The sequence below is a fragment of the Elgaria multicarinata genome, chromosome 17 (assembly GCF_023053635.1).
Source record: "Elgaria multicarinata webbii isolate HBS135686 ecotype San Diego chromosome 17, rElgMul1.1.pri, whole genome shotgun sequence".
Taxonomy (NCBI): Eukaryota; Metazoa; Chordata; class Lepidosauria; order Squamata; family Anguidae; genus Elgaria; species Elgaria multicarinata.
In genome coordinates, this window is record NC_086187.1 from 26,815,281 (window position 1) to 26,836,668 (window position 21,388).

Below are 21,388 nucleotides of genomic sequence, written 5' to 3' on the forward strand. Positions count from 1 at the left end.
AATGTGTGAGAAAAGCTCTCAATCCTTTTAGGTGCTTAACGACCTTAGCTTCTTGGCTACCACGTTCATCCTATTTTTATTTTTCAAGAAATGGCTCTTGCCTTCTTGCTGTTTTCTGTTTCCATCTTGTGCATTAGCAACATTTATGCGCGCGCGCAAATAGCACATGGGAGGCTTGGAAGTGCTTGTGGTGTCAGAGGGTGAAAAAGGCGTGGGTGTTTGGTAGACCCAAGAGGCCTCACAGTACCAATTAATGGAGGCCAAACGGAAGAAGGAGAGGGCAAGGAGATACCCAGGGAGCTCAAGGCAAGCTGGAAACCCAATTGCTATTGTGAACTCGGTTCAATAGAAGCCAGCTTGCAGGAGCGATAAATGCGTTTTTTGCTGCCCTCTTGTGATGCGTAAACCACCAGCCTGGATTCCTTTAAAAAAAGAAAGAACGAAAGGGAAGGGAAGGGAAGGGAAGGAGGCCATAAATGCTTCTCCGCAGCCTGTCAAGGGCATGTTTTTATTTTTTATCTGAGACTGGCGTAGGCACACGGCAGGCGTTAGCAGCATGAATTATTCCCAGCGAATGAACCAAGGGAGTCCTCTAGCTGTCAGCCACCAGCTCAAGCTGCGTCAAGACCCGGGCTCTTTGCGGTCGGTCAGCAGCTGCCAAATCCAGGACCAGAATTCTGGGGATGGATGAGGCCGGCGGGCCGCTTGCTTTTTCCTTTAGGGGAGGAGGGAAACCGTGCATGTGCGGAGGGCCAGGAAAAATAAAACTGCCCCAGCTGAGCAAAGGATAAAGCAACCCTTTTTTTAAAAAATATTGTCTTTCCTTTTTGCAGAAGCCGTCGTTATAATGCACCGACGACGAAGGGACGCCGTCGCTTCCACAAAGTCACAGCCTGGGGAAGGGGTGTTGCGCTTTTGCATGCCCCGGGGCAGCGGCTGCAACCAAGATGAACTCCTTCTGGGAGAGGCAAAGAGAATGTAATCCGGCTGCGTTGCCCTGTCCCGCCCGCTCCACGTTTCCTTTGCAATAGTACTTCTACTGTGAACAGAGCTGGCCGCACACAGAAGTTCCTGGTTCCATTCCAGCTCCTGTCTGCTTAGGCCTCTGCAATTTCAACTGACCGGACCCCAAAGGACGCAGAACTTCAGTCCTACTCCTAACCAGATCCCAGGAACCCTATTTAATCTCATGGTGGGCCAGCACAGGACTTCGGCTCCAGGTTCCGATCTTCACCTTTGGAATTCTTCCGAGAGCCATTCCAGGTTGGCACAGAAGCAAAAATCCAGTTCCGGCTTTTTCTCCTTGCTCCATCCCTTCTCTGAACACTATCCGGAGCCAGTTCAAGAGAGAAGAGCGATTCCATTTCCGGGTTTTCATTCCTCCCCTCTCCTTTCCCTCACTTAGGAGCTGTAACCAATACTGATAAAGCTACCATCTTCTACCTGGGACAAGGCTGCTGACAAAACCTGGGCTGGAGCTTGTGGGGTTTTTCTTCTTCTTTCTTTTTCTGCGTTCCTCCTTGCAGAAAATCTTGAGGATATGCCCCCTCCCCCGGTCCACTTAACTTCGGAACTTCCATCTTTGTGCACGTGGTCGACACGTTCTCGGGGGCTCGTCCCAACAGCACCAGTCACAGTAACTGTTCCAAACTCTCTTTCTCTACACCGGAGAGAAAGCGGCAGGGGCTGAGGCCAGACCGGTTGTAGCGGGGAGAAATGCAGCCGTGTGCAGGAGTTCCCGACTGCAGTGTCTTTCTCTCGAAATGCCGGACTCCGAGAGCTGCCCCAGAGCCCTCCCTCGCTTTTTTCTGATCTGATCTATTTTTTGCCTTCAGCAAACCTCATGGTGCGTGTGCGTGTATGTGTGTTTCTGTATATATATGTGATCAGCGTGTAAAAAGAAGCACCCCGACGTTTTTTGAAACAATGCTGCGTCGCTTTGGTTCGTTCGCTCGTTTGTTTTGCTTTTGTCCCTGTTCCCACCACCACTCCCACCACCACCACCACCACACACTCCCACACCCCATCCATTCGCCATCTTCCTCCCCGTGGTCCGTCCCACGCCTATGCACCTCATTCTCAAAAACAGGAAAGACAGCAACCATCCAGGCTGTGGAGACCAGCCAGGCAGCAGAAAGGTCTTTGAACTTCATGCCGTTCGGCTGTATTTCAGTCTAGATTTGTCACCCACGCTTCGCCTGCAGTGAAACTTCAAGGCGAAGTAGTCGCTTCTTGCCTGAGTGAATCATCTGCGAAACAACAAGATTTGTGGAGAGACTAGCAGAATTGACCGGGGAGGGGTGGGTGGGATGGAGCTCTGTGGAGGACCTAAGTTGTGGGCCTTTAACCAGAGGTAGGGTAGGGTAGGGTAGGGCTCCTGCCCCCCCCCCATTTTCTCTGCCCTCCCTAATTTTTTTACGAGCAAATAATTATAAACCGTTTACAACTTTGTCTTTCAAAAGTCTTCAAACCAGATGACCGCCCCCCCTCCTGCTTTTGGGCACCCTCCCCCAGAACCTTTGGGCAGGCTACGGGCCTGTTCAGTTGTAGCCAACTTTGTAGCCAGACGGTCTCGGCGTGCCTCTGTACTATGCTTTTAAAGCAAATCTGGCTGAGTTGGAGTGTGTGCTAGCAGACTGCTGCGATTGGGGGAGATTTCCGCGCCTCTGGGAAGACGGCTCCTAGCACCTGCCGTGCCGGTTGTGCGCCTTTCACCTACCACAGAATGTATCCAACGTCCCACTGCAAACCACTCTCGGCAGGAGTCAGCAGCCCACACCTGCATTCAGCATTTGGCAGCGAGGGTTTCCTGCTGGCTCTGCAGATGCCAGGGTCAATGTAAGCGAGTTATTTCCCCTCTGTGCTTGCAGTGGTGGTGCAGAAGGCCACGCACCCTCTTCAGGTGTGGTCAGCCGGGCTCCAAGGGCCTCCCCGGTCATGCCGTCCGCTTCCAAAGCTAGTCGCTCCAACCCCCAGGAGCTCGCTCGCTTCATTCTAGCAGCAAAAGCCTTTCCATCAACCCTCTTGTGAACTCTCCCCCATTGTCCCATGCTGATGCCCATTCGGGAGCCTCATTGGGCAGCAGCTTGCCCCACTTCATGCATGGGTTGTGTAGGTGTTACACACACACACACACACACACACACTTCCTGGTAGTTTCCTGATCAGCACAATCCCTGCTACCTGACCATTGTTTGGGCCGTGCATGAGGGGTGCTCCTTGAAGGGTGAAGGGTCTCCCACCTCCAGTGAGTTCAAGGGGCAGAATGGGGACACAGAACATGGAGCCATCCCAGCGTGGATTTTGAGGACTCTGTAGATTCACATCATGGATAGCTCTGTTGGAAATCTGCTGGGCTGAACAGAGAGAGGCGCCCAGCAAAATAGAGCCTGTCTGAGCAGCTGAGGTTGTACCATTTGAAAGCAAACGTAGATGAGAGCAAGGTGGTCTCATGCTTTGCTCCCCCCTACCTCAAATGCCACAGGCCTCACTTCAGTCTGAGGGCACTCTCAAGTGGCCTGTACACACACACACACACTCTCACACACACACACCCCTCTTTTCTGCCGTCCCAAAGCAGATGGTCACCAGACCCTATGCAATTCGCTTCTGCAACGTTGCCTTAGGGGATGCCCATCGGGTGCTTTCTTGCACCCTCGGTTTGACACTTTGATGGCAGTCCAGAAGTGTGGACAGCAGGGCCTAAAGGATGGATGAATGGATGGGGAGGGGAGGGGACAGCGACACAGACCATTTTCCTGTGGGGTTATGCACGTCTTTCTTCTGCACAGATAATGCCAATCCAACAGTTCCCCCAATCTACCATAGGACTTGGGGGGTGGGCAAAATTCATCTTGAGTTAGGGGTTCCAGACGCACCAATGCGCCTGAGGCACATCGCAGCCCAGCAAGAAGTCTCTCCGTGGACTTCGGTCCATAGAGCACTGAGGAATCACCGAAAACGAAGGGATCTTAAGGCAGGATTCTTGCTGCTTGGCTACTAAATCACCTCCAAATAATATTGTTTCAAGGAGTTGTCTGTGGGATCAGGGTGGAAAGTGAGCTGGCATGGGAGCCAGCCAATCCTCTGATCACAGTGGCCGATGGACCAAGCAAAAGGCCTAAAATGGACTCCCCCCCCCCCCGCTAATAAGGCATAGAAATTAACCGATTCAGAATATGCATACGGATCGTTAAGTTGTATAGAATGTGTATATATGTTTCAAAACTCCATTTCGGTGTTGCACAACCCACAAAGCGGAGCACCTCCAACCCTTCCGCTCTTGTGCTGATCTCCTGGTTGTTGACTGATGGGGCCATTTTCCTTTTCCAAGTTGGGTTGGTTTCCGTTGCCCCGTTAAAAGCGATCACGCCGACCAACCGCTTGTAACCTGTCTGTTCCTGGTATTCCACCGCCGCCATCACTTCGCTCGCCCATCTCGCTCACGGCTTGCCCCTCAAGGTATGCTGGCAAAGAAACGTCCGTTTCAGAAGCACACCTTAAGACGGCAGGTTCAAAACAAAGCCACAAAGCACCCTGTCTCCACGGCATCGTGAACTCCACGACCCTGGCTGTCCTTGAATGGCATCTTGTACATAATGACTGTAAAATGGCGAATCGTGTGTATTATATATTGCCTCATTCTATAGTGTATATATATGTATACATATACATATATATAATATATATGAAAGATGTAAATGTTAAAACTAGTGTTCCTATTTAGTATATTGCTTCACACTGAAGATTGTGTGTAACAAGCTGTTTCTAAAAGAAGTTTATTTTCCTTAAGAGTTAAAAAAAAGAAAAGAAAAAAAATCAGGTCATTGCATTCAAAACATCAATAAAGATTCAACAATTGTTTTGGACGTTTGTAGAGTCCCCTAGTAACCTATTTTTCTGCCACCCCTTCCAGAGGATAGGACCAGATTAACCAGTTCACTAAATACGTTTCAGAGTAGGTACCCATAAACTTGGGGTCTCTTAGAATCATAGAATCATAGAATAGTAGAGTTGGAAGGGGCCTCTTAGGCCATCCAGTCCAACCCCCCGCTCAATGCAGGAATCCGCCCTAAAGCATCCCCGACAGATGGTTGTCCAGCTGCCTCTTGAAGGCCTCTAGTGTGAGAGAATCAATCCATGGGTTTCTTAATGTGGGGTTGTACACCAGGCTTCCGTTGAAAACAACAACCCACAAATAAGATTGAGATGGAAACTCACTGGATCACAAGAAAGAGGGTAACCACGGCCATGTTTCCAGGTGGAGGAAGGTTTAAACCAACGGCAACTTCACCAGTATGAAAACCTTTTCTGCAGGGCTGAATATTTCAAGGTCAGGACGGGAATGAGGAGGTGGCCCTGTGAGCATGCATGGGCAGATGTTTCCCAGAAAGAAGGCTTCTGGCACTATCAATCAAAAGGCACTGAGCGGTACTTCCTCCTTAACCGGTTTCTGTGTTTGTGTGCGGTAAGAAAAATGATGGAAGAAGCCGTACGAAAAACACAGGGTTACAATGGGAGACATTGTCGTCTGGGCACAGGTAAAACTTCTGTGTTTGAGTCAGGGCAATTGCAGGATAAATCTCTCGCCTGGAAGCCCCCTAGGAGAGGGCGCACTAACCGTCTGAGGAAGAAGTATGATCTAGCATGTACCTGGATATGAGACTGCACAGGAACCACACCGACACAGCTGCTTGGAGGTAAGACGCAACATGGACGTAAGAGTGATGTTTCAGCTGCACATCTACGGTTTAACCATCCTGAAGGCATGTTTACGCATGTATGTTCATTGTTCAACGGATGTCAAAGGATTATTTGCACGGGCTAATGAATCAACACTGATACAGAAGGTTTATCACTTTCTCTCGGCGCCACGCCTCCGAACACATCATCAAGACATCTCAAAGCCACGGGAAGAACGCTTCGCCTGTTGGGCTGGCAGGCAGGCAGGCAGACAACAGCTCCAGCCACCGGGACGGCTGTGTTTGTACGGCAATATCACCATAGAGCCGGCCATTGTCCCAAGGGTCAAATTGTGGGGGGTGGGAAGGGGAGCTTAAAGAAATCTACAAGCAGGAGCTTAAAGAAATCTACAAACGCCAACAGACACCCAATGGGAGTTAATTCACATCCAGCTGCCAGTAGGGAAAAAGTAGTACCGCACGTGTGTGTGTGTGTGTGTGTGTGTGTGTGTGTCAACCCCATAGCACCTTTATACAAAAAGGCAGTCCACATGTATTGAGGATTAATTAATCCACACTTAGTGGGTCTGGCCATACAGAAGAGCCCTGCTGGATCAGAACAAAGGTCCGTCCAGTCCAAAGCTACTTCTGGGAAATCCACAAACAGCGCCTTGAGGGAGCAGCCTTCCCTGAGCGCTGGCCGTCTACCAACCCGTTCTCAGAGCTCAGCTGCTTCTGAACATGGAAGATTCCATCGGGAGCGGTTACAGGATTTATTTCTTTGAAGTATTTTAATCCTGCTCCTCAGCCAAAAAGTCTCCCGTTGTGGCTTACGTATAAATCGGTTCAAACAAGACAGTCCCTGGCTGCAGGCTTGCAATCTAAAAAGACACGACACGCGAGGAAAAGCAGATGGGGAGGGGAGAGGAGGAAAATTCATCCGGGTGGGGGGGGCTGGAATAGACTTGCTTCTCATCTCCCTCAGGGCGGCCTGCTGGAACAGCTGGTGGTGGTGACAGCTGAGACAAGAGGAACCTTTATTGGGATCAGGTGGGGTCTTCAGTTAAGGTTTAAGTACTGCTTTGGCCTGTCCAGTGGGAATGTCTCTTATCCTATATAAATATAAATCTATCTCAAGAGTCCTGCTAGATCAGGCTAAGGCTCCAGCATCCTGTTTTCCACAGAGGCCAACCAGATGCCCTCAGGTAGCCCCCCAGGTAAGGCAGGAAAGTGAGAATCCCCTCCTGCCGGATAAATCCAATGCCATACGCCCTCCGAACCTTGAGGTCCCACATAAACAGCATGCCTAAAAGCCACAAACAGATCTGCCCTCCGTCTATCAATGCATGATGTAACGGACGCGTGTGGTTTTCGTTAAAATGACACGCATCTCCCCTCCTGCCCCTCCTCCTCTCCATGAGCTGGCGGAGAGCTGAGCCCGTTCCCCCGGCTTAATCCGCCCCTGTCCCCCCCACCTTCAGTCTAACGCCACAGACACGGAGATATAAATAAGTAGGCTTTTATTCTTTCATCTGTACAAAAAGAACTCACACTATGAAAATAACCTTTAAAGGGAAGAACCGTGGCTGAGCGTTACAGGTTGGAGAGGAACGGGTTGCAGTGTACGCGTGTGTGTACGCGTGTGTGTGTGCGCCCACGCACATGCAGGGGGTACAACTCTAGTTTTCACCATTCTGCCTCTCCCATCCCAAGCGTGAGGAGGAGGAGGAGGAGGAGGACAAGGAGATGGGTTCTCCATCACAGCAGCATCCTCAACACCGCGTGATGGAGCCATGGCAGGGTTTGGGGTAGGAAGAGAAAACGAGGCCAGAATCAATATGCTCCCCCTCCTCCATTGCACTTACAGTACATTCATCCAACAAAACAACACACACGCGTCACCGTGTGCTTTTTCTCAAATGGCGTTGCCACCCCTTTTTCAGGCGGCGCTGCTGTGCCTTATTATTATGATGATGATGGGCAGAAACCCAACAGGGGAAGAAGCTCCCCTTTCCTCCCTGCCTCTCGGCGCCACGCCTCCGAACACATCATCAAGACATCTCAAAGCCACGGGAAGAACGCTTCGCCTGTTGGGCTGGCAGGCAGGCAGGCAGGCAGACAACAGCTCCAGCCACCGGGACGGCTGTGTTTGTACGGCAATATCACCATGGAGCCGGCCTTTGTCCCAAGGGTCAAATTGTGGGGGGTGGGAAGGGGGAGGTAGCGGGAGCTTAAAGAAATCTACAAGCCCCAACAGACACCACCCCACAACTTCGCCAAATCGTGCTAAGGGAGCCATGGAAGAACCACCTCTTGGCCAACCGGCTCCGGCAAAGCAGAGCTGCACCTGCACCGAACGGCTCGAAATGCTTTCACATCTGGCAAAGAGAGATGCGTGGGCATCCTGCATTGCCGGGAATCTTCCACCAGGGGTCCCCCGGGCCTTATTATGGGTTGCCGGCAGGCAGGAGAGGCAAGGAGGTTCCAGGCGGGCCACGCGAATTGCGTGGGCGGCAGGAACAGCGGCTGAGCCACGGGAAGCAGGGCTCCTGCTAAGTCATCGGGCCGGTGTTGAGAGGCACAAGGGTGGGGTGGTGAAGCAAGGCAGGGGATGGTGCCACCCTGCCGGCCAGGGGCACCTGACCCTATGTGACTAAAATCCAAGGGACGCCTGTTTTAAGATGCACAGCCAGCTCGTGACACGCACACACACACACACCCTGTTTAACAGCAGGAGCAAGCGAGCCCCCCGGCCATCCTGCCCCCCTCCCACAACCTCTCCGCTTCCTGAGGCCAACGCCACCGCTTCTTCACGCTCTCCCACACGAGTCACTTAGGCCTGCTCGACACACACACAATGGCGAGGGTGCAGCGGGGGGTCTTCCCAGAGACGTGAGAGCGGGAGCGAAGAGAGCAGCCCGGTCGCTTCCCTAGAGAGAAGGGGAGGCCGCTGTCCCGCAGGCTGAGCTCTTCAGCGTCTGTGGTCTCGCCTCCAGCAATGATGGGAGGGAGTGCTCCCAGCGCCCCCCACTGCCTCCCACCCACACGTCCTCGTGCCGCCTCTCTAGCTGGAGGTGACGGTGGAGCCGCTGCTGAGCCGGATGATCATCTGCTGGCACTCGTAGAGCGTCCGTTTGTCGCCCAGCTTCTCCAGGGAGCGGGCCGCCTCGGCCAGCATGCCCACCCGCTGGCCTGGCCCCAAGAGGAACGCCGGGGGCAGGTAGGAACAGGCCAGCAACAGGGCCTCGGCCTGCTCCCGCGCCGTGGGGCGGCTCTCCGGTTCGCTGGCTGGAAGGGAAACAGCGTCAGAAACTCAGTTGGGGCAAGGCGAAGTACGACCGGGACAACCGGGGCTGGGCAAAGAAGGAGGCAGGTCCCAAACCAGCACGGGAAGCCCTGCTTTAGTTCCCAAGCCCACCCGAGAGATTCACAGGGCTCCGTCCCCAGCCTTTCAGATAAACCGCACCCAAGTCTTCCAGGCCCGACCTCGTTCCCGTGAAGCCACAACCACAACCTGAATCCCCTCCCCTCCCACCTCCGCCTCGGACTTTACGTATTTTGCTATGACTACATTTGCATAAAATTCTGGAACGTTTGGGGTGGGGGCCGGAATCCGCCTGTCCATGGAGTCCGTGAGACTTGGGAAAAGGTTCTGCACTGGATTCACAGAAATCTGAGCTCATTTGATCCCGTTGCCGATTTCGGAGAATTCCCTAGACGAGCCCGGCGTCTTCCATTTCATACCAATGTGCAGAGTTCCAAAGAGCCTGTTGCATAAACTGGCCTTTTCCCTTCTCTGTCCTTGCGCAAGCAGGGACCCAATTTTTCCCCCAGTTGCTGCTTGCAAAATTCTTCCAAAAGCCACAAGGGGAATGGGGAGCACCGGGACACGCCCTGACCCAGCAACGAGCAGGCTGGCGGAGCGTGGGAAAGCAGCTCGCTCACCTCCTTTGCTGCTCGAAGCTCCACGCTTGCGCAGGCTCCGGTCCAACAGCTGGTGGGTCCGCGTGGGGCTGGCTCGGGCCATCAGCCGGGCCGTCGCCTCATGGAGGAAGACCTGGGGTGGAGGCCGCAGAATTAGCAACCGGCAGGCGCCCCGGGGAGCACCGCTGCACCCTTCCAGAACCCCCCTCCCTTCAACGCCACGGTGAGCACCGCCCCAGCGGGGCCGCAGAACCGTCCGTCGATAGAAAGCTCAGCCAAAATGGAATATGTGGGATGGAGAAATGGAGCAGAATTCCCGGCAGCTCACTGTGGGCGAATTCTCCGTTTCTTTTCATTTATTTTTATTTATTTATTTATTACATTTTTATACCGCCCAATAGCCGAAGCTCTCTGGGCGGTTTGGAATGCTGCCACTTCTTCCGCAAAACAGCATAGCTCTTCTTGGAGGTGTCCATTTTTTTTACCTCAGAATACCCCGTGTGTGGTGGTGTTCTGAGTCCTTCTGGCAGAGGCAGGCAGGAGGTAGCTGCCATTCCCCCCACCCCACCCCCAGGACTTGCCATTCTCCACACACACACACACACACACACAGCTTCTCAACCACGACAGCTATATCTCAGGCCATTTTTTTCCCGGGACTGCCATTTTTCCCCCTTGGACTTGCCATTCCCGCCCCCCCCCCCCCCAGATTCTCAGCCACAACGGCTGTATCCCAGGCCATTTTTTTCCTGGGAATGCCATTTTTTCTCCCAGGACTTGCTACTCCACCCCCCCGCCAGATTCTCAGCCACGACGGCTGTATCTCAGGCCATTTTTCTCCTGGGACTGCCATTTTTTCCCCTTGGACTTGCCATCCTCCCCCACCCCCAGATTCTCAACCATGACGGCTGTATCCCAGGCCATTTTTCCCCTGGGACTGCCATTTTTTCCCCTTGGACTTGCCATCCTCCCCCACCCCCAGATTCTCAACCATGACGGCTGTATCCCAGGCCATTTTTCCCCTGGGACTGCCATTTTTTCCCCTTGGACTTGCCATCCTCCCCCACCCCCAGATTCTCAACCATGACAGCTGTATCCCAGGCCATTTTTTCCCTGGGACTGCCATTTTTTCCCCTTGGACTTGCCATCCTCCCCCACCCCCAGATTCTCAACCTTGACGGCTGTATCCCAGGCCATTTTTTCCCTGGGACTGCCATTTTTTCCCCTTGGACTTGCCATCCTCCCCCACCCCCAGATTCTCAACCATGACGGCTGTATCCCAGGCCATTTTTTCCCTGGGACTGCCATTTTTTCCCCTTGGACTTGCCATCCTCCCCCACCCCCAGATTCTCAACCATGACGGCTGTATCCCAGGCCATTTTTTCCCTGGGACTGCCATTTTTTCCCCTTGGACTTGCCATCCTCCCCCACCCCCAGATTCTCAACCATGACGGCTGTATCCCAGGCCATTTTTCCCCTGGGACTGCCATTTTTTCCCCTTGGACTTGCCATCCTCCCCCACCCCCAGATTCTCAACCATGACGGCTGTATCCCAGGCCATTTTTCCCCTGGGACTGCCATTTTTTCCCCTTGGACTTGCCATCCTCCCCCACCCCCAGATTCTCAACCATGACAGCTGTATCCCAGGCCATTTTTTCCCTGGGACTGCCATTTTTTCCCCTTGGACTTGCCATCCTCCCCCACCCCCAGATTCTCAACCTTGACGGCTGTATCCCAGGCCATTTTTTCCCTGGGACTGCCATTTTTTCCCCTTGGACTTGCCATCCTCCCCCACCCCCAGATTCTCAACCATGACGGCTGTATCCCAGGCCATTTTTTCCCTGGGACTGCCATTTTTTCCCCTTGGACTTGCCATCCTCCCCCACCCCCAGATTCTCAACCATGACGGCTGTATCCCAGGCCATTTTTTCCCTGGGACTGCCATTTTTTCCCCTTGGACTTGCCATCCTCCCCCACCCCCAGATTCTCAACCATGACGGCTGTATCCCAGGCCATTTTTTCCCTGGGACTGCCATTTTTTCCCCTTGGACTTGCCATCCTCCCCCACCCCCAGATTCTCAACCTTGACGGCTGTATCCCAGGCCATTTTTCTCCTGGGACTGCCATTTTTTCCCATGGGACTTGCCATTTCTCACACACACACACACACTCAGCCACGCCGGCTGTATCTCCGACCGCCTCGAGTTGCCAAACGGGGTCTGGACGAGTCCAGCGCCAGCCGGCCGCGCTCACCCTGTGCATGGCGGGCTTGTCCGCTTGTGCCAGACGCCGCAGACTGCTGAGGTCCTGCTGGAAGCCGCACAGCTCGACGGCGGAAGCTTGGTAGGGCCCCCCCGGGGGCTGAGTCGCCTGCATCTGCTGCTGCCACAGCCTGGTGCGGGTGATGAGGAGCAGGTCGCACAAGAGGAACTGCACAGCCTGGGAGAAGGAGAAGAGAGGAACCGCGCGGCGGTGGGCGGAGGAAACACAAAACGAGAGGAAGGCGGCACGAAGCCGAGGGACCCAAAGGTGCCGGAGGAGCAGCAGGAGAAGGCCTTCCACCACCACCACCACCACCCCTGCTGCCTCCGTCTTCTAGCAGCCCACAGGTTGCTGCAGTAATTGCGTGACTGGGAGCCGCCGCGGGGCTGCACTGGAGGGGCATTGCACGTCTTTGGCCACACATGCAATGCAACTACAATGCACCGCCGCAACCTCCGCCATGCCGCAGCCTCCCGGCTTCTGCCACCGCTCTTGCCGCTGGAGACGCGGGGCGCCTGTCCTCAGGAACAGCGAGACGGGGCAGCGGGCGCAGCTCTTTCCAACGGCTCCTGGGCCGGCCCGCCCCCTGCCCCAAGCGCCCCCTGCCGTGCGAACATCAGAAGAGCCCCGCTGGATCCAACCAAGGGTCCATCTTGCCCGGCGTCTCGTTCACATAGAGGCCAACCTGCTGCATGCAGGACACTCACAAGCAGGCCATGAGTGCAACAGCATCCTCGCACCCATGTGATACTGGAGGTAGCACAGACCCATTAGCTAGGGTGACCATATGACTGGATTTGCCCGGGGTTTTTGATGACAAATCCGGAAGGGGGAGGGGAAATCCGGATTTTTCCAAAGAGCAGCTCTAATGGGAACTAACAAAAATGCTTATAACTCCGTCATTTTTTAAGATAAAGACATGAAACTTGGCACAATGGTAGCTCTTAGGAAGGGATTTAGTCATACCAAATTTGAAACAGATCCGTTCATCCATTGATTTTTTAGGAATTTTTTAAAAATTGAGTTTTTAAAATTATTATTTTTTAAATCGTCATTTTTAAAGATAAAGAGATGAAAGTTGGCACCATGAAAGCTTTTAGGTAGAGCTTTAGCCATACCAAATTTGAAACAGATCTGTTCATCCATTGATTGTTAGGAATTTTTTTTAATTTGAGGATTTATTTATTTAATGTTATTTTTAAAGATAAAGAGATGAAACTTGGCACCATGATTGCTCTTAACAAGGACTTTAGCTATGCCAAGTTTGAAACAGATCTGTCCATCTATTGAGTTTTAGGTTTTTTTTTAATGTTTGAGGTTTTAAAATTATTTTTAAAAAATAATTTTAACATGGTGGCCATGTTGTCCTCCTTTTTGGTTTCCAAAATATGGTCACCCTACCCATTAGCAGCTAGTAGCTTGCCTTCTAATCCCAACCCATTTGGCGTTTAGCTCCTCCCCTGAATCTAAGCTCCACCCTCTCAAGCATATGCATCAGGGAACCCTTCCCCAACCTGGTGCCCTTTGCATGTCTTGGCCAGCAACTGCCTGCACCTCTGACCATTGGCCGTGCTGCCTGCGGTTAATGGGACTCCCCACCCCACCCCGGCTGCCCCACCCCACCCCACCTCACCCCACCGCCCTGCCTCAACCCCAGAGACAACTCACTCTGTCAAGGGCACTCGGGGGGCTGTTCCCCCCCAAGCTCTCGCGCAAGTACTCGCCAGCTTTGTCACACTGGCCCAGGCTGCAGTCCAGCTTGCCCAGCGACATCCGGGCGGCCTTGAAGGTATGAAACGCCGCCCGGGGAAGAGGGTTCCTGCAGTGGGGAGAAGGATCGGGTTGGACTGGTGGATCTACTGCAGCGCCCTGCGAGCCCACAAGAGCCACCCTGCGCGGTTTGGGCCGCCGGATCCCCTCCCTTAAAAATCTCGGCTTTGGTTTGCTGCTGCTGCTGCTGCTTTAAAGTCAAGTTTCTAGCTCTGGTGATTGTGAAGAAACCTGGAAGTGGGTGAAACTGCAGAATCCGACTGGATCAAGGCCCAACGGAGGGCTTCAACGCCCCGCCTGGCTCCTTGTGCCTCTCTGGCAGAATAAAGTGTGCAAAACGAGAGACATGGAAACACACATGTGTGGATCCGGAGCGGGTGGTGGAATCCGGCTTCACTCAAGCCAGAACGGAATTTGGGTTCTTCCTCTTTCACGAGGGAACACACCGCCCCTGCTGATGCCCCTGATGTGCCAACTATGCTCCTAAACATTTTTACACCAGTCTTAAAATATCTTCACTGGCTGCCAATTAGTTTCTGGGCGAAGTATAAAGTGTTGGTCATCACCTTTAAAGCCCTGCATGGTTTGGGTCCAGGTTACCTGCGGGATCGCCTTCTCCCGTACAATCCACCCCCCGCACACTCAGGTCCTCTGGGAAGAATTTACTCCAGCCAACAAAAACTAGGCTGACAACTGTCTTCTCCCAGGCATTTAAGAGCATTTAACAACATATATGCCAAGTTTGTTTATTTTTAATGCACCCCAAAACTGTTGTTGTTTAAACAGATACGGTTGTTTTATACTGTTGTTTTTCTATTTTTGATGGTTTAAAATTTTGTATACTTTTTAATGTTCACTGTTTTTAACCTTTGTAAACTGCCCAGAGAGCTTCGGCTATGGGGCGGTATACAAATGTAATAAATAAACCAACTGTTACCCAGATGACCTTCTCTTCTGCTGCCCCGAGACTGTGGAATGGCCTGCCGGAGGAGACTCGTCAACGTAACAGCCTTTTAGCATTTAAGAACGCTATAAAGACTGATCTCTTCGGGCAGGCCTACCCAGTGGAATTTTAGGATGTTTTTAGAATGTTTTTGGGATGTTTTAAAAATGTATATTATGTTTTAAATCAGTTTTATGTGTTTTATATTTACTGTTATTCCCCGTCTCGTTCAAAATGGAGGGGGGGGTAAGAAATAAATTTGTTGTTGTTGTTGTTATTATTATTATTATTATTATTAACCCCCCCTGGCAGGACGCATGCGCCAGGGCGGCGGTGCTGCGCCCCTCGGCTCCTACGCAGCGCACTTACTCAGACGCCTGGAGGCCTCTCGGCAGGGACTCCACCAGCGGGTACAGGCGCTCCATCGCCTCGTCATCCCCTTGCAGCCCGTGGATCGCCATGGCGACCACGGATGCCCACCAGTGAGCAACGGGGTCGGTGCCTAGAGGCGGGAGAAAGGAGGCCATGTCAGAACCGGTCCAAACGCACAAAACCTCTGTAGGGCAGGGAGCCAGGCCCTTTGCGCACGGACGGCTCTGCGGTCTCCGTCCATCGACCTTGGACATCTGTCATGCGGCCCCATTTCCTCATGGGTAATCTATCAGGGGCTGCATCTTTCGATGACAGCTGGGTGTTAAGCTAGTGGTGGGCAGACCCCGACCCCCAAATGGGACACCCCTTTTCTCTCTTTTTCTGCCACCCTTTTCTCCCCCCCCCCCCCGACTCTTTCCTGCCTGACTTTAATCCCTGGTTATTCCCTCTCTCCACGCACAGACGTGCTTCAATTAAGAATATAAAAAGCGCCTGCTAGATCAGGCTAAGGGTCCATCGGGAAGCAGCCAGCTGCCCCTCCGAAACGCACAGGCAGGGGGTGAAGGCAACATCTCTGCCCCCCTGTCCTTCCCCAGTAACTAGCACTCAAAGGTATACTGCCTCTTACCAAGGAAGTTCAACTGATCCATCGTGGCTAGTGACCCTTGCGAAACCTCCCCCTTTTCTCCCCCTTCTTCGTCCTTCTCTAATCCCCTTAAGTGAACTCTGCGCTCCCTGAATTCCTTTCTGTTGCCTGCCCTGAACCTCTGGCCCGTTTCCCCGAGTTCTAGAATTCCGAGCAAGGGGGAAAGAGTGCTCTCCATCTGCTTTCTTCACACTGCAAACCTCTGCCTTCATCCACCCCGTCCCCATTACTGGTTTCCCTCCTCCTCCGTGTTCGTCTCCAGCCCTGGTTCCGGCCAGGCCCGCTCCCGCGTGTGGCGGGGCTCACCTGTGGCAGCATCCATGTTGGTACTGATGGAAGGAGTTGGGCTGGGAACAGCATCCGCGCAGCTGTTGAGGAAGTGCAGGTACTCGAGAGCATTGGAAAACTCCCTGTAGCGAGATGGGGAAAACAGAGGCGCGTTTGGGACCCTGGTTCCGGCTCAGGCTTTCAACCTGGGCCTGGGCTTCTAGCTGGGCATTGAACTGCTTAAGCTTGAATTCAGATCCGTTGAAGCTCTTGGCGGCCGGATTCCACGGTAGGGCCAAAGCACCGGCGTGTTGTAGCTTAAAGCTCTTACTGACAACCGCTACGGCTTAAAGAGAGGCATTCCGGCCTTTCGAGAGAAGCACACAAAATTCCGAAAAACCCAACCAACAAAGGGAAGGGGTGGGGCTTAGGGGAAAGGTGTGGCCTTCTGGGTAACCAGGATTTGGCCCATGAACCTGAGGGTCTACACCCCTGGCCTAAAAGGAATGACTCTCCGTTTCTCCAGTCTTGGGCATCTACAGAGCCTGTAAGAGTCAGGATCCTCTGTACCTTAGAGAAATACTTTCCCTCGAATGTTGTTTCCCAGAATCCCCCTGCAACTGAGGTTGCGTCATGATGCCTTGTTGTTCCAAGGGGAATTGTGGGGGTGGGATGGGGGAATCCCAGCTCTAGGGCACTCCAGCTCAGAAGGAGACTGAGCCACTATCAAAATAACGGTAGGGTGACCCTATGGAAAGGAGGACAGGGCTCCTGTACTTTTAGCAGTTGCATAGAAAAGGGAATTTCAGCAGGTGTCCTTTGTATGCTGGCAGCACCTGGTGAAATTCCCTCTTCATCACAACAGTTGAAGCTGCAGGAGCCCTGCCTTCTGGACCAGATAAAAGAAGTGATGCTTGAACGGGGGCCTGAAACGCTGGCGTGAGTGTTCAAGGTTCAAGTCCTCCCTTACCCCTCGCTGTGGCTGACGGGCGTTTGGCTTTCCAGCCTGGACACGCAAGATAGGGCCTTCTCCAGCAAATGTTCTCGGAAAAGCTGTGTCACTTGAGCCAGGGGGTCCGCTGGGAAAAGGAAGAGCATCTTGTAAGAGGGTATCGCCCACGCAGCCCCAAAAAACACCTCAGACGGACGGGGAGCCCAACAGGTTGTGATTTATTCATTTATATCCTGCCTTTTTTCCTCCAAGGAACCCAAGGTGCCATACATAATCCTCCTCTTCTCCATTTTATCCTCACAACAACAATCCTGTGAGGTAGGCTAGGCTGAGAGCCCAAAGTCACCCCGTGAGCTTCCATGGTCAAGTGGGGACTAGAACCCGGATCTCCCAACTCTCAGTCCAACACTCTAACCACTACGCCACACTCTCACCATCATCCCCTCTTCCATAATGCTTTTGGTAAAGTAAATACTTATACTTTGATTGGTTTTAATTTTTGTGAACCGCCCAGAGAGCTCCGGCTATTGGGCAGTATAGAAATGTAATAAATAAATAAATAAATAAATAAATAATCATTGGAAGTACAAGAAGCCAATGGAGTAGATTACTATAGATCCCGTCTTTATCCAGCACTTCCCTTGAGGCATCTGCGGTGGCATACAGAACTTCCCACCCGATTTGTCCTCACAACAACCCTGTGAGGTAGAACCAGCTGAGAAAGAGCACCTTATGAGCAAATCCAGATCCTCCTCTCCCACCCAAGTTCCAACTTCATCCCCTGGTCCGCGTCTCAGTACCTGGGTTGCTGGTGGTGCTGTAGATGCTCTCCCGTGGGGAGCTCTTCACGGCCCAGTCGCCATCGACGAAGAAACGGTGGCCCACAGGGTGACACAGCCACTGGAGGGCTGGCGGGACGGTCCCGTTGTGGGACAGCAGCACCTGCCGGGCGCTGCTCAGGAAGAACCGCTGCGCCCCAGGAAGGAAAGGCAGAGCCAGGGGAGTAAGAGGTGATCCCGGTACAACTGGAGAGTAGCCCACCGGGCTCCTGGGTGTCCCTCAGAGGGCCACACCCACGCCCCGTGGTCCCACCCGTTGTGACAGCGGCCATTTTACCTGGTGGCTGCCACGTTTCTTGGCAAAGTCCCCCAAACCACACAACGTCTGCGGCATTTTGCGGGGAGTGGAATGGAATGACGGGCGCCAAGAAGAGTAAAAGATGGGGGCGAGAGGGTGTAAGCTCTCCCCACCCCCTAAATTCAACACCCACAATCACCAAAATGTTCCCCCTGTTGCTCCCTGGAAATGGGGGCGCCAAAGATGGGCGAATTTCGGCTCATTTTTAAATGGATTAAGCTCAACCCCCTGAGGAAAAAATGGGGAGTGGATTCGGAGCAAGGAAAATATCAACCCAGACGGATGGGTTGGTCCCAAATAGAAGAACCGAGGTAGCATCTTCCCCGTCTCACACACACGTACCGCCAGGAAGTGGCAGCAGCGGTGAAGGCTGGTCTTCACCCGCAGCGCGGCCGCCACATAGACTTCGGCCAACGTCCCCACAGAGATGGTGTCCCCCGCACACTCGGCCAAGTTGACGGCGCTCAGAGCCATGTTGATAGCCGATAGGTGACCTGCCACGTGTTTCCCTGCAGGAGAAGGGAGGCAAGAGGTTAGGTCGAGATGGGGCTGGGGTGGGGGCATCGCTCGCTATCCCTCAGGGGAATGGCAGGGGCCAGGAGTGAGAAGGCCCTGTAAGGCACAGCACACCCAATTCAGGTGTAGCATCAGGCAGAGGAGGCGGGCAGCTGCGATGTCAGTGGGGCGGTGTATCCGCTCCGGGTTTCAGTCAGAACTCTTCAGGAGCTGTCCAAGGTGCAGGGCATCGCAGAGGACCACAGCCAGATGCTCGTAAGACTTCAAAATAAAAATTAGAACTACGTTCTGACAGTGCTATCGAGGGGGCAGCAACGGTTCATTTTTAAAAGCCCGGATGTTCATCTCATATCATGCTGCCAGGAAGGAAGTCCTAAGCAGATGTGGGAAAGACTGCAGTCGCGCATTGGGAAAGGAAAGGCACTCTGTACATGTAGAGGAGGGCTTCTCATTACGACCATGGCTGCCGCCTAATTAAAGGAATCTTTATCTGATTAAAGGTGTGATCCTGTGTATGCTTACCAGCCTTCCTCAACCTGGGGCGCGCCAGATGTGTTGGACTACAACTCCCAGAATGCCCCAGCCAGCTGGCTGGGGCATTCTGGGAGATGCAGTCCAACACATCTGGCGCGCCCCAGGTTGAGGAAGGCTGGCTTAGACAGAAAAAAAAGTCCTGCAGCCAAGAAGGAATCCCTAAGCAGTTTTGGGAAGACTGCAGTTGCACATTGTGAAAGGAAAGGCACTCTGTACACGTACAGGAGGGCTTCTCATTACGACCATGGCTGCCGCCTAATTAAAGGAATCTTTATCTGATTAAGGGTGTGATCCTGTGCATGTTCAGACAGAAAAAAAAGTCCTGGGAAATGCTTGGAACTGTAGGACCTCTCTCTCTCTCTCTCTCTCTCTCTCTCTCTCACACACACACACACACACACACACTTTTGAAAGTCAATCAAAACCTACTGAACTGACTAACTGGTTAGTCAACTAAGCCAGACAACCCCCCTCCAATGTGTTGGACTACAACTGCCGTCATTCCCAGCCAGCATAGCTGATGACCACACTGCCTGTGGATGATAGGAGTTGCAGTCCAATACATTTGAAGAGCACAAAGGTTCAGGAAGGCTACAATACATAGATGATAGATAGATCTTTCTTTAAAAAGAAGGCTTAAGCCAACGATGGAAGAGGCTGATGGGAACAGGGAAAAGCTATAAGGGAACATCAACAGTGCCAGATCTTGGGTGCTTTTATTCGAACAATAAGCTTCCCTTGAAGGCTTCAGCCTCACAGTCCATATTTTAGGTCCGCCCGCCTTCCCCTTTCTTCGCCACCTGTCTTCAGCTCTACCTGTCATGTGAAGCTGGTGCAGCCTGTGGTATACCAACGCCGCGTCGCAGGCGCTCTTGCGCACGTCGGCCTTGAGCTCCCGGTCACGGAAGAAGCCACCAGCCCGGCCGGCCAGCCAGCGCCCCACCCAGAGCCGCTGGAGCACGTGTCGGATCAGGTTCCACAACAGGCTGCAGGTCAAGTCGAGGTTGGAGGTCGGGAGCGGACGGCCCAGGGCTTTGAGCGCCGTCCACAAGTTCTGGGAGGCCTGAGCAAAATCCCCCTGGGGAGGAGGGGAAGAAAGAAAAGAAAAGTCCTTGTAAGGAAAAGGAAAAAACCAGGAACAAAGAAGGGACTTTTAAGGGGGGGGGGTGTTTTCTTGAAGTAGAACCTGCAACAGACTCAATGCTTGTTGAAACTGTATTTATTTAAATGCTGGAAGCATTTGTTTATTTTGGCATCATATTATTTATTTATTCATTTATTTATTATTTTAAGCCTTTTTATAGAGCCGCCTCACCATTTCTGGCATCGAGGCGCTTTACAATATCATATAAAACAATTCCATTAAAACCCTCAACCCATCTGTATTGACTTCCCTCTTTTTCATTATCTGAATTTTGCACGTACCCTTTCTTTTATCTCATACATTTGTGTTAATCTCGCCCTGTTGTTTATTGCTTTTCTAGGAACAGGAGGTAAGCTCCAAATGTAAATGTTTTGCCTGAAGAAAGTTTCAAGTTCAGTCCAGTTACAAGGAGGTGGCAAGGCTGAGACAGACATCTCTCCGCCTGAACCCTTGGGGAACTGCTACCTCTCAAAGCTGGGCTAGATAGATCGAGGCCCTGACTTAAGACGGTGACTGACAGATATCATAGAATCACAGAATAGTAGAGTTGGAAGGGGCCTACAAGGCCATCGAGTCCAACCCCCTGCTCAATGCAGAAATCCACCCTAAAGCATCCCTGACAGATGGTTGTCCAGCTGCCTCTTCAAGGCCTCTAGTGAGGGAGAGCCCACAACCTCCCTAGGTAACTGGTTCCATTGTCGTACTGCTCTAACAGCCAGGAAGTTTTTCCTGATGACCAGCCGAAATCTGGCTTCCTGTCACTTGAGCCCATGATTCCGTGTCCTGCACTCTGGGAGGATCGAGAAGAGATCCTGGCCCTCCTCTGTGTGACAACCTTTTAAGTATTTGAAGAGTGCTATCATGTCTCCCCTCAATCTTCTCTTCTCCAGGCTAAACCTGCCCAGTTCTTTCAGTCTCTCCTCACAGGGCTTTGTTTCCAGACCCCTGATCATCCTCGTTCAAGAGGACAAGACAAGAAAGTCACTTTACAGGCAGGAGGCGAACTGAAACCTCATCTGAGCTAAAAGTGGGCTGGGCGCGACGTCTCTCTTTCCCCTTCCTGGGCCCTCCTTCTCTCACTCTCCCTTTTCCTTCCTCTCTTGGTCTTTTTCCTTTCCAGCCGGTCAGGGACAGACTTCAGATGACATTGAAAGACGTATTTGAATCTATGCACGCAAGGGCTTTGTATTTAGTATTTTTATGCTCGTATTTTTATAGTAAAGGAGCAAAAACCAGATCT

At 52.5% G+C, this 21,388-nt stretch overlaps 2 protein-coding genes across 4 annotated transcripts in view; one reads left to right on the plus strand and one right to left on the minus strand.

The window, feature by feature from the left end:
* The window catches only part of RAI1 (retinoic acid induced 1), a 114,879-nt gene extending 112,904 nt beyond the window's left edge, over positions 1–1,975 (plus strand). Inside the window, exon 5 of the mRNA XM_063143232.1 lies at positions 834–1,975. Coding sequence (XP_062999302.1) covers positions 834–848 — 15 coding nt within the window. The 3' untranslated portion in view covers positions 849–1,975. The remainder of the gene's footprint in view (positions 1–833) is intronic.
* A 5,209-nt stretch (positions 1,976–7,184) lies between these two features.
* Positions 7,185–21,388, minus strand: part of SREBF1 (sterol regulatory element binding transcription factor 1) — a 36,620-nt gene continuing 22,416 nt past the window's right edge. For all 3 annotated transcript variants that reach the window (XM_063143233.1, XM_063143234.1, XM_063143235.1), the window contains exons 10-19: positions 19,821–20,082; positions 18,297–18,463; positions 17,618–17,786; positions 16,836–16,944; positions 15,905–16,008; positions 14,950–15,082; positions 13,536–13,686; positions 11,859–12,044; positions 9,627–9,738; positions 7,185–8,969 (exon numbers count right to left, since the gene is read on the minus strand). In XM_063143233.1, the coding sequence (XP_062999303.1) occupies positions 8,746–8,969; positions 9,627–9,738; positions 11,859–12,044; positions 13,536–13,686; positions 14,950–15,082; positions 15,905–16,008; positions 16,836–16,944; positions 17,618–17,786; positions 18,297–18,463; positions 19,821–20,082 (1,617 nt within the window). In that variant the 3' untranslated portion in view covers positions 7,185–8,745. The remainder of the gene's footprint in view (positions 8,970–9,626; positions 9,739–11,858; positions 12,045–13,535; positions 13,687–14,949; positions 15,083–15,904; positions 16,009–16,835; positions 16,945–17,617; positions 17,787–18,296; positions 18,464–19,820; positions 20,083–21,388) is intronic.